This window comes from Oncorhynchus keta, chromosome 4 (genome assembly GCF_023373465.1).
Source record: "Oncorhynchus keta strain PuntledgeMale-10-30-2019 chromosome 4, Oket_V2, whole genome shotgun sequence".
Taxonomy (NCBI): domain Eukaryota; kingdom Metazoa; phylum Chordata; class Actinopteri; order Salmoniformes; family Salmonidae; genus Oncorhynchus; species Oncorhynchus keta.
Genome location: NC_068424.1, coordinates 43864906 through 43876133, shown reverse-complemented (window position 1 = coordinate 43876133; position 11228 = coordinate 43864906). Strand labels below are relative to the sequence as shown.

The window sequence follows — 11228 nt, the reverse complement described above, 5'->3', positions numbered from 1 at the left end:
TGCATTTTGTGAATTAATATCTTTACAATGTGTAATTGTAATTTCTGTCAGAGATTTTGTATTTTGCCCTTGTAAGTGGCTTTTGAGTGAACAAATATTGGAGGACATTGCTCCATTGCGGCCATTTTGTGTTGCAATAGCCAATCAAGAAGTATGGTTTATCAACGTATATAGTCAATCAAGGTAATATCGCTCTCTCGTGAAAATCAAGACACAAATCTGAAGGAAAATTTGATGCGATGACAATTTATTTCTCATTTTGCATTACATTATTGAGTAGATCACACAGAAACAACTGCATTCTGGTATGCTTCTGTTCTGCAACTACATTTCCCAATATCTCGCTCACGTCAAAAATACATTGCAGCGGCATATACAGCAACTTGAAATTGGACACCCAAGAAAGCAAGCAATGACTACTCCCTAACTTGGTGCAGCAACATTTTTCTCCCACCGAATGAATGGTATTTCATGGCTATTCATTTATTTATTCAAAATAAAGATCTACTCACAACATCTAGTTGATCTAATATATTGTTTTTATAATTACTCAAAAGGGGTAACTTTATACAGGAAAAAGTCAAAGCGACATATACAGGTGATAAAGCTTCTTTAGGTAAATACATTTTCTAATGTACAGTAGTTAGTGTTGTGTTCATGTTGAAAGAGTAAATGCTGTCGCTCCACAGGGTGGGGTCCACCACAATATCCAAAGAGAGTAAGCAAAGATGTCAAGAAATACCTTCCCATCTAAAGAACATGCAGTCATACTACAGTTCAATAGCATTCAAAATGGGAATCTCTAATTTGCACTGGATAGCTGCATTATTTTACATTTAATTTAAGTCTACCCCCCATGCACAAAATACACAAGGAAAACAAAACAGATTCATGTGACTTATTAAATCACCTTTGACAATGTAGGATTAAATGCTTCATTTCTATGTATTTGTTAGAGCCCAAGTCTGTATCACCACTTAACCCCGTTGTGTTTATGAACATGTAGGCCTTAACTTAAGGGGAAACAATGTAAAAACAGTTCTTTATGATTTAACTGCATTTCTATACAAAAACCACAATAAGCCATTGAAAATAATGTTAAGCATTTACAACTCATAATGCGAACTGTTAATTCACCACAATGCCAACGGTGATGACTTCCCATGCATTGATTCAGTGTTCCCTCTATGCCTTCAAGATTAAGTTAATCACCAGAATGAAGTTAGTCTTGGTAGTTTTTACTTGAACTCATTTTCAGAAAAATACTCCAATGTTTATACATCTTCAGTTATTAGAATTCTGTGCAGTTCTAAGGACATAAAATAACTCCAGACTGATTCCAATAGTGCAGCTTCGCTTCGACGTAAACTAGGCTCTAGGATGTGGGACCACCTGCGACGTTTGTGGAAGATGTTATTGTGAGGCTTAAGATTAAGAAGGAACACTGACTCATTCACTCTTGTCACATCAAGACGTCGACCACATCTTCTCCACGGTCCTCCTCCTCTGTGACTTTGAGTGACAGCACCTCTTCGTTGAGGAAGAGGCCACTCAGCCTCTCCTTGCGGGCCTGTCTCTGCTCCTTCAGCTGTCTCTTACGCAGGGCTTTTTGCTGCAGCTTTCTCTGCTTAGAACGTTTCTACAATAAAAATAGGAAAATAAATAAATGTGTGGCAGTGACACACCAAGCACACAAGATGCAGGGTTCTCCCCAAAGAATGTAAGGGGCACTGCATCACTTTCTGGACTGAAGTGGATTTAACAAGTGAAGGATCAAAAAGGGATAATAGCTTTCACCTGGATTGACATGGTCAGTCTGTATCATGGAAAGAACAGGTGTTCTTGATGTTTTGTATACTCGGTATGAAGGTATGCATGCATGCACAGAGGATTCGGGAAGTATTCAGACCCATTGACTTTTTCCACATTGTTACGTTACAGCTTTATTCTAAAATTAATTTTTTTCAATACACAACACCCCATAATGACAACGGCAAAAATGAGTTTTAGACATCTGAAATGTAACATTTACCTAAGTATTCAGACCCTTTAATAAGTACTTTGTTGAAGAACCTTTGACAGCGATTACAGCCTTGAGTCTTCTTGGGTATGACGCTACAAGCGGTATTTGGGGAGTTTCTCCCATTCTCTGCAGATCCTGTCAAGCTCTGTCAGGTTGGATGGGAAGCGGCGCTGCACAGCTTTTCCAGGTCTCTCCAGAGATGTTCAATCAGGTTCAAGTCCAGGGTCTGGCTGGGACACAAGAACATTCAGAGACTTGTCCCGATGCCACTCCGGCGTTGTCTTGGCTACGTGCTTAAGGACGTTATCCTGTTGGAAGGCAAACCATCGCCCCAGTCGGAGGTCCTGAGCGCTTTGGAGGAGGTTATCATCTTGGATCTCTCAGTACTTTGTTCCGTTCATCCATCCATCCATCCCGAATGGTCTCCCAGTCCCTGCCTCTTAAAAACATCCCCACAGCATGATGCTGCCACCACCATGCCTTAGGGGTGGAGCCAGGTTTCCTCCAGATGTAACGCTTGGCATTCAGGCCAAAGAGTTCAATCTTAGTTTCATCAGACCAGAGAATCTCAGGCTGTCATGTCCCTTTTACTGAGGAGTGGCTTCCATCTGGCCACTCTATCATAAGGGCCTGATTGGTAGATTGCTGCAGAGATGGGAGAACCTTCCAGAAGAACAACCATCTCCACAGAGGAACGATGTAGTTCGGTCAGAGTGACCATAGGGTTCTTGGTCACCTCCTTGACCAAGGCCCTTCTCCCCCAATTGCTCAGTTTGGCCAGGCTGCCAGCTCTAGAAAAATAGTCTTGGTAGTCCCAAACATCTTCCATTTAAGAATGATGGAGGCCACTGTGTTCTTGGGGATCTTCAATAATGCAGAATTTTTTTTGTACCCTTCCCCAGATCTGTGCCTCGACACAATCCTGTCTCAGAGCTATACGGACAACTCCTTAGACATATCATGGCTTGGTTTTTGCTCTGACATGTACTGTCAAACTTAGACAGGTGTGGCTCTTTCAAAATAATGTCCAATCAATTGAATTTACCACAGATAGATGTTTACACAACTTGATTGGAACATCTCAAGGATGATCAATGAAAACAGGATACAGCTTTTTACTTTGCTCATCGCGCAATAGTGACTCCTTGTGGCGTGGCGGGCCGGGCGCCTGCAGGCTGACATCAGTCATCAGTTCAATAGTGTTTCCTCCGACACATTGGTGTGGCTGGCTTCCAGGTTAAGCAGGCAGGTGTGAAGGAGTGTGGTTTGACGGGTCATGTTTCGGAGGACGCATGACTCGACCTTCACCTCTCAAGAGCATGGTGGGGAGTTGCAGCGATGAGACAAGATCGTAATTGGATTGCAAATTGGGAAGGAAAAGGGGGGTAACGTAAAAAGATACAAAAAAAGTACTTTCCAAATGCATTGTACACACACATACAGTACCAGTCAAAAGTTTGGACACCTACTAATTCAAGGGTTTTTACATTGTACATTCTAACATAAGTGAAGACATCAAAACTATGAAATAACACACATGGAATCGTAGTAAGCAAAAAAAAAAGCATTAAAAACATTTGATTTGTCAAAGTGGCCACTCTTTACCTTCACAACTTTGCACTCTTAGCATTCTCTTAACCAACATCACCTGGAATGCTTTCCAACAGTCTTGAAGGAGTTCCCACATATGCGGAGCACTTGTTGGCCGCTTTTCCTTGACGCTTTGGTCCAACTCATCCCAAACCATCTCAATTGGGTTGAGGTCAGGTGATTGTGGGAGCCAGGTCATCTGATGCACCACTCCATCACTCTCCTTGGTCAAATAGCCCTTACACAGCCTGGAAGGGTGTTGGGTCATTGTGCTGTTGAAAAACAAATGGTACTCCCACTAAGCGCAAACCAGAAGGGATGGCGTATCGCTGCAGAATGCTGTGATAACCAGCATGGCTAAGTGTCTTGAATTCTAAATAAAATCACTGACAGTGTCACTAGCAAAGCACCGCAACACACCACCTCCATGCTTCACGGTGGGAACCACACATGGAGATCATCCATTCACCTACTATGCATCTAAGTGTTCCACCGGTCTAATGTCCATTGCTCGTGTTTACAAGCAATGGACCATGGCCCAGGCAAGTCTCTTCTTATTGGTGTCCTTTAGCAGTGGTTTCTTTGCAGCAATTCGACCATGAAGGCCTGATTCACATTCTCCTCTGAACAGTTGATGTTGAGATACGTCTCTTACTTGAACTCAAGCAATTTCAGAGGCTGGTAACTAAAGAAAGTATTGTCCTCTGCAGCAGAGGTAACTCTGGCTATCCCTTTCCTGTAGTGGTCTTCATGAGAGCCAGTTTCATTATAGTGCTTGATGGTTTTTGTGACTACACTTGAGGAAACTTTCAAAGTTCTTGAAATTTTGCACATTGACTGCACTGGTCTTAAAAATAATGATGGATTGTCTGTATACCACCCCTGCCTTATCACAACTGATTGGCTCAAAAAGCATTGAGGAAAGAAATTCCACAAATTAACCTTTAACATAGCACACCTGTTAATTTAAATGCATTCCAGGTGACTACCTCATGAAGCTAGTTGAGAAAATGCCAAGTGTGCAAAGCTGTCATCAAGGAAAAAGGTTGACTACTTTGAAGAATCTAAAATATATTTTGATTTGTCTAACACTTTTGGTTACAAAATTATTCCATATGTGTTATTTCATAGTTTTGATGTCTTCACTATTATCCTACAATGTAGAAAATAGTACAAATAAAAACCATTGAATGAGTAGGTGTCCAAACTTTTGACTGGTACTGCACATACAGCTGTGTCGGTTACCGACACAATGGTGCAGGAAACTTTGCAGCCAGTACAAGTTGATACAAATTTGCAAGTTCACTAGCGAGAGTGCAAGCTCAAGACAGACAGGCAGAGTAGACAGGAAGAGTAAAAAGAAACTAACCTCCATGCATAGTCAATGTGTTTATAGAGGAGATTCAATTCTATCAGGATATTTTCTGCTGGGCAATGTGTCCAGCAATGTTTTTGTTTGTTGTTCTTTTATGTAATTTTTATCTGCCAAAAGCCAGCAATTACTGGCAAATGAAGAAACTGGTACAGTCCAAAGTATTTGATGAGGAGGACCACAATACCAGCCATAGTGTACTCTTAACAGGCAAAGTGAAGCCCCTTCCTTACCTTGGAGTCCCGGATCCGCTCAGCAGCACTGGACAGGTTCCCGTCACTGTGGGCGCGGCTGATGTTAGCCGCACTGCAGTTGGAGGCAGAGTTGCCTGTGGAGCCTGTGGATCCGGTGGAGCTGCTGGCACTGCTGACCATGCTAGCGTTGCTGCTGCTGGCCCCACTCACCCCGCTGTTGCTAGCACTGCTATGGCCACTCCTCTTCCAGCTGTCCCGGGTGCTGCAGGGGCGCAGTCGTGGACTGTGCTCCCGGATGTAGTTTCTCACCTGTTCGATAGAAACGTTTAGGCCTCAGGTTCAACACACTTCCAACAACATTTAGATTAGAGTATACTGCCCATCATACAGGGCCACAATCCAAGTACAAGAATGTTGTCATTTTGCACCTAGGGATGAAACGGTTATCGGTTTCACGATAAACCACGAGTTAGTATGTTCGTTTCCAATTTGAATTATCATTAAAACACGGTTTCAAAAACACACAGTAAATACTGTCCAGCATCAAGTCTGACACAAGCGCAGCATGCAACGTAGGTTTTGTTTTGGTGTGAAAACATGGCGGAAAGCAGTGACAACGCTCGGGAGATATTTCAGCCTTCTAAGGGGACCAAATCTGAAGTGTAGTATTTTAGGTATTACAAGAGTGCCGAGAAACTTAAAAATCGCAGATGGTCACCCTGTCTGCAGCACATGGAGAGGGGAAAAAATGAAAAATTTGCTGCGAAAGGGGGCATCACTTCAAATCTTGAGTCATCTTCATGACCACCACCCACTACTTTATAGCAAATGCAAGGTCAGTTAACTTCTAGTTCAATTCATGATGTGGGACTTCGGAACGGGGGAAAATGTCATGGTATGTGTAACTTGCTAATAGCTGGTCAATAATGTGAACTGAAGCTTTCAGTGTTACATACTCATGAACCTGCAGACTATTTGCCCATTGCATACGATACCACGTTATGTGGTTTAGTCACCCAAACAACATATTTTGTTAATTTAAAATCCGGCAGAAGCCGACTTGGTTGTAAAAGTGTTCCAACAGGAGAAACACTTATAGACTCCTATACAAGACTGTATTTATGTCAATTGTTGTGTTCATTGCAATTACTATCACATTCTTAAGACTCATTTGTAGTTGTGTAAATTGTGCATGGGATCATTGCATAGCCTCAAATGCAACACAGAAGACAGTGTGCATAAGTGAATAATACTTATAATGTAACACCAATATTAATACATTTGCTATTCCCTTGTTTACAGAATGGGCGCGCAGAAGGCAAACCTGGTGATACTACTGGTACCTCACCCAACAGTTGTGACAGACACTCAAGCAAGCATTTAAAAGGCAGGCTGGTTATGCACCCACATCAAAAAAAATGCTTGAGACCTCATAGCAGCCCTTTCATATTGCATTGCAAAGGACACGATGCCATTTCAAATTGTTGAGAGGCCTGGCTTTCTGAGGCCGATGAAGGTTGCCATGCCTCACTACAAAGAGAGTGCTGCTAATTTTATTTGTTGTTTATTTGCTTACTTAAGGTTGTGTTCATTTAAAGCTGAACTAAGGAAACTTTCACCTCTCATGGTCATATGGTGCCATCTTTAAATGTTATTATTTTAATGTTTATGCACACAAAAAGTGCATGGTGGTGCTAATTTTACTTGTTTTTTGTGTGTTAATTTTCAGAATAAAACTGACGTGTATGAGTACTTCTGGAACATGTCCAGCACATTTTAACCATACTGCGATAAGACTGATAAACGTGACAATTTTGGTCACTATAATCGTGATATGAAATGTTCATACCATTTCATCTCTAATTGTGCCATTCACTCACCTGTTTCAGTTTCTCATCAGTCAGACAGTTGAGCTCGATGATAAACTCGCTGTCTGTGGGGGATATCTGTGCACACGGGTCAATGATCTTGATGATATCCAACTGCTCTCGTAGCCCCATCTCCGTGCTGACCTTTCTGCTCAAATATTCAATATATTCCACCTGAGAGGCAGACAAAGCATGAAACACATCTGCTGCTGTACAATTCCTGGCATTGTGAAATTGAGAGCAGGTCTCCATACCTGTTCATCATTGGTCATAGCACTCCAGGGGAGCTCATCCATATTTCTATGTGGTTTGGTCTTTCTCTTGGAGGAAAGGCATGGGGAGCTGGGAACACTGGGTATGATGTCAGAGAGCACATCACTTCCACTGGCTATGTCGCTTCCAGGCAGCTGTGGATAAGCAAAAAACTTTTACTCCAAATGTAACAACTACCAACATACGTAAACAATAATATTTCTGTCATCACATTAAGTGCAGCCTACCTGCCACTCAAATTCACTGTCTGACCAGTCCCAGTAAGTGCTGATAGAGGAGGACACGTCGCTGCAGACGCTGCCCTCTGGGAACAGATCGAAGGAGGTGAACTCCTGGTCATCCAGGAGGGAGTAGCAGTCCTCCTGGTCTCCCACGGAGACGGAGGAGAACAGCTCCTCGCTGCATTCTGAGCTGGCCACACTCGTTCCACAGGAAGTCAGGTTCCATCTGAAAACAGTGGTTAGTTTAGCCTATATGAACAACTAAGTTACACTACCGTTTGGTTTTGAAAGCTGTTAGGCGTGCCACAAACAGGTATCAGGTCCTACCTGTTACTATGGAAGCGGCGCAGTGGGTCTGTCCGGTGACAAGAGGACAACTGAAAGCCAAAGTCACTGACATCCAAAGTGCCTGCCTCACTGAAGTTCCCTCGCTGCGACAGCAGTGGAAAGGGCTCCTCGGGGGCTAGGAACTTTCCATAAAGAGCCTCAGACATAACGATTTCTCCCCCTGAGGAAATTGTTAATAAGGCCAAATGTTAAACAAGGCTCTTTTCACTTACATAAACAGATTACCACTAGCGTGTTAGTTACTTGAGCTTGGTTGGCAAGGTAAGAAAGCTAGCGTAACGACTAGCGGTCTGTTACACTAACAAAATATTGCTAATGCTACCAAGCTACGTTAACTTCTCCAGCAATCGTCCGAGCTGGCTGGTTACCTTGTCAATTTCAAGTGTTAACGAAATGGTTGACCCTAATAAGTTATTTGGGACAGAAAACACGGAATAATCTTGAAGGCAAACAACGAGGCCTCGTTAGGTAATTTAGCTAAATCTCGTCGCGAAAATTAGTCGTAAAGACAGCAAGCCAGCGGGCTTGTTCGAGATAATCCATTATACAACGACATTATTGTTCGCATAACATATTGCCTGATTTACAGAAGAATAAGTTGATCAAGCAACAAACCTGCCGTTGTTCAGAGAAAAACCTCCTCCATTTGCAAATTCGCCTCGCCGAGCAAATTATTTCGACAAAACGACGCAACTCCAGAACCACACACGTCAATGCCACGCTCTAAAAACTACAGCGCCCTCTTGCGAGAGAATAATAAAAAGATGACGTAGATTGAGTAGCTTCTTCTTCTGTTGGTTTAATGGCGGACAACAACCCTAAAATGTATATTGCCGCCACCAACTGGGTGGGTTGAAAAACCAAAACATGGCCAAAAGAAAATCCATGCGTAATAGGGAAATTAACTTAATCCACCCAAATAAAATAGTACATTTACCAAAACAAAACTCAAATTTCTTCCTTCTTTCGAATCTCAATATCTCCCTTCTCAAGCTCTAAGGGCCTGAGAGGATGCTTGTGACAATATCCCATGTAACTCCTCCGCCTAGAAATGTTTCTAGAAATCTGCCGTATCAACAATGATATCCTCATCCTGGAACTTCTCTCCACCTTGGCAGTGCCATTAATCACCATAGCTATAAAGGCCACAAAGTCCACCTTCTTAACTGTTAAAATGTCAGGATCCTGCTTGTCAAAAGTGAAGGCCTATCCACCACCATGGATTCTTCGGGTGCACCATTCAAAACCTCAACCCTTTTAACAGCTGCTGCATATGAAATGCTCTGGACAGCCCTGACTTTGGCCACCTCATTTTCTTTCACCCTTGTAGGGCATTCGAAAGACGTGGCTTCATGGTTGCCACCACAATTGCAACATGTCACATTTTCATCACTTTTAAAACACATGACATTATCTTTTCCACAACTTGGACATCTCGGTTTCTCTCTTCTGCAAACACTTGAAACATGACCAAAAGCTTTACAATGATCTAACTCCATTGGTCTTGGGATACGTGCTCTGTAGTTTATATACCCCAACACCACTTGAGTAGGGAGAGAGTCCATATAAAAAAAAACAAAAGAACAGATAGGCGGTTTCACTTTTTCTTCATTCACCACACAATTCATCTGACGTGCATCACTCACTCCAGGAATATTTTTTATCTCTTCAACATCGACTTCCCACGAGATGCCAGATATAACCCCCTTGAGAGGTGCCCTGTTCTGAAGAGACAAACATGACACATCAAGCTTATCAAATCGGGTGAGACTAAACAAACGTTCCTTCTGATCCGCAGAAACACAAACAAATCCAAACAAAGACCTCCTAACATGATCCTCACAGTCTTCACATTACCCAATAGCATCGCATAGTAGTGGGGACGAAATTGACGAGAGGGTTGGAGAAGCAGTAGCTGTGCAGGAATGCGAACAATATGGGTGTCAGTTCTGGTGGTATGGAACGGGAGATTGCGGGTCAAGGACCAGAATGGTTGGTAGTGGAAAGACGAGAGATCATGATACAGAAAACAGTGGAGTAAAGAAAGCATAAAGAGCGCCAAAGGTAGGAAGCAAGAATAATAATATTTTGGAGTGGATGGTGTTACACCCTATCCAACTAACTAATGCCGTACAGAAAGAGGTAAGTTAAGTCAAATTAGCTCGGTTCATTGGAAATGGTAGACTGTTAATATTTTGTGGTAGCCAGGCTCAGTAAAGAGAATATTTTGAAAATGGAAAAGCTTAATGGGAAGATTAAAAGCCATGTCCCTGATGCTTATGCTAGATTGAAGGGAGTCCCAATATATATGTCCATAGATGATTTTAAAGAACATGTGAAAGGAGGCAGAGTGATTGAGGGTAAAAGGTGGATCAGTAGGAAATAGGGTCAAAGTAGTGAAAGCTTATCAATGCTGATTGATAAGGAAAAGTTTGGAAAAGTATAGATTGGAGCAATGTCAGAGAATTTGTCCCATCCCCATTGCAATGTTTTAAATGCAAAAGAATGGGACATGTAGCTGTTCTTGAAAATGTATTTTACCTTTATTTAACTAGGCAAGTCAGTTAAGAACAAATTTGTATTTACAATGACGGCCTAGGAACCTGCCTTGTTAACTGCCTTGTTCAGGGGCATAACGACTGATTTTTACCTTGGGGATTCAATCTAGCAACCTTTCAGTTACTAGTCCAACACTCTAACCACTAGGCTACCTGCCACCCCATTTACAATGTAAACTAAGGAAATGTGCCAAGTGTGGAAGGGAACAGGATTACAGTGAATGTGGGAGCAATGTGAAGCTTAAGTGTTGTAATTGTGGGGTGGAACATAGTGCAGCATTTGGTGGATGCTAGGTTCAGAGAGAGGCTAGAGAGTCTCAGAGATACAGCATTAGCCATGATGTATTATATGCAGAGGCTGTAAGACAGATTGGTGGAGGTACAGTGTGGAATGATGGAGCTTCCATGGCTGCTCCTGTATTAAGTGGACCGAATGTCAAGGGTGGTGTTTCTGCTGGTCTTGGCATGGTTTCGATACAGTGTCAAAGCACTGAATAATGAATAATGAATAATTTTGACTTCATAGCTTTTATTGGTATGTTTATCAATACGACCTGGGTTGTGGAAAGCAGAAATGCCAGGTTGAAGGTTATTGTGGAGATGGCAAAAGAGATATTGGGGGTAACAGATGTTACTGTTGAATTGGTTTGTTGACATGCTGAACAATCCTAAGGGTGGAGAGTTTCAGCATGATATAGATCAATTTTAATGGGGTTGGGGAAGGTGTTTTCGGGGAGTGTGTGGTAGAAGTTAGTAGGGATTTATTTGGTTGTTATTTTAA

General features: G+C 42.2%; 1 protein-coding gene across 2 annotated transcripts; it reads right to left on the bottom strand.

The window, feature by feature from the left end:
• Nucleotides 1-225: 225 nt before the first annotated feature.
• On the bottom strand, nucleotides 226-8671 carry LOC118375163 (protein FAM199X). 2 transcript variants are annotated; one of them, XM_035761665.2, is made up of 7 exons: nucleotides 8505-8671; nucleotides 7869-8049; nucleotides 7548-7767; nucleotides 7302-7472; nucleotides 7060-7221; nucleotides 5219-5488; nucleotides 226-1639 (listed from the first exon to the last, which is right to left on the bottom strand). In XM_035761665.2, the coding sequence occupies exons 2-7, from the start codon at nucleotides 8033-8035 to the stop codon at nucleotides 1463-1465; spliced, it is 1167 nt and encodes a 388-aa protein (XP_035617558.1). In that variant the 5' UTR covers nucleotides 8036-8049; nucleotides 8505-8671; the 3' UTR covers nucleotides 226-1462. The 2 variants fall into 2 exon arrangements, with proteins under 2 accessions (XP_035617558.1, XP_035617564.1); XM_035761671.2 differs by having other exon boundaries at nucleotides 7302-7454; nucleotides 8505-8670.
• Nucleotides 8672-11228: the final 2557 nt, after the last annotated feature.

Bases quoted from the DNA above. Each gene is read 5' to 3' on its own strand.
- LOC118375163 (XM_035761665.2), bottom strand. From the start codon at position 8,035: ATGTCTGAGGCTCTTTATGGAAAGTTCCTAGCCCCCGAGGAGCCCTTT. The intron at 7,768-7,868 runs GTAGGACCTGAT...CACTGTTTTCAG, and splicing joins CGCCGCTTCCATAGTAACAG to ATGGAACCTGACTTCCTGTG. The intron at 5,489-7,059 runs GTGAGTGAATGG...TCTATCGAACAG, and splicing joins CTGATGAGAAACTGAAACAG to GTGAGAAACTACATCCGGGA.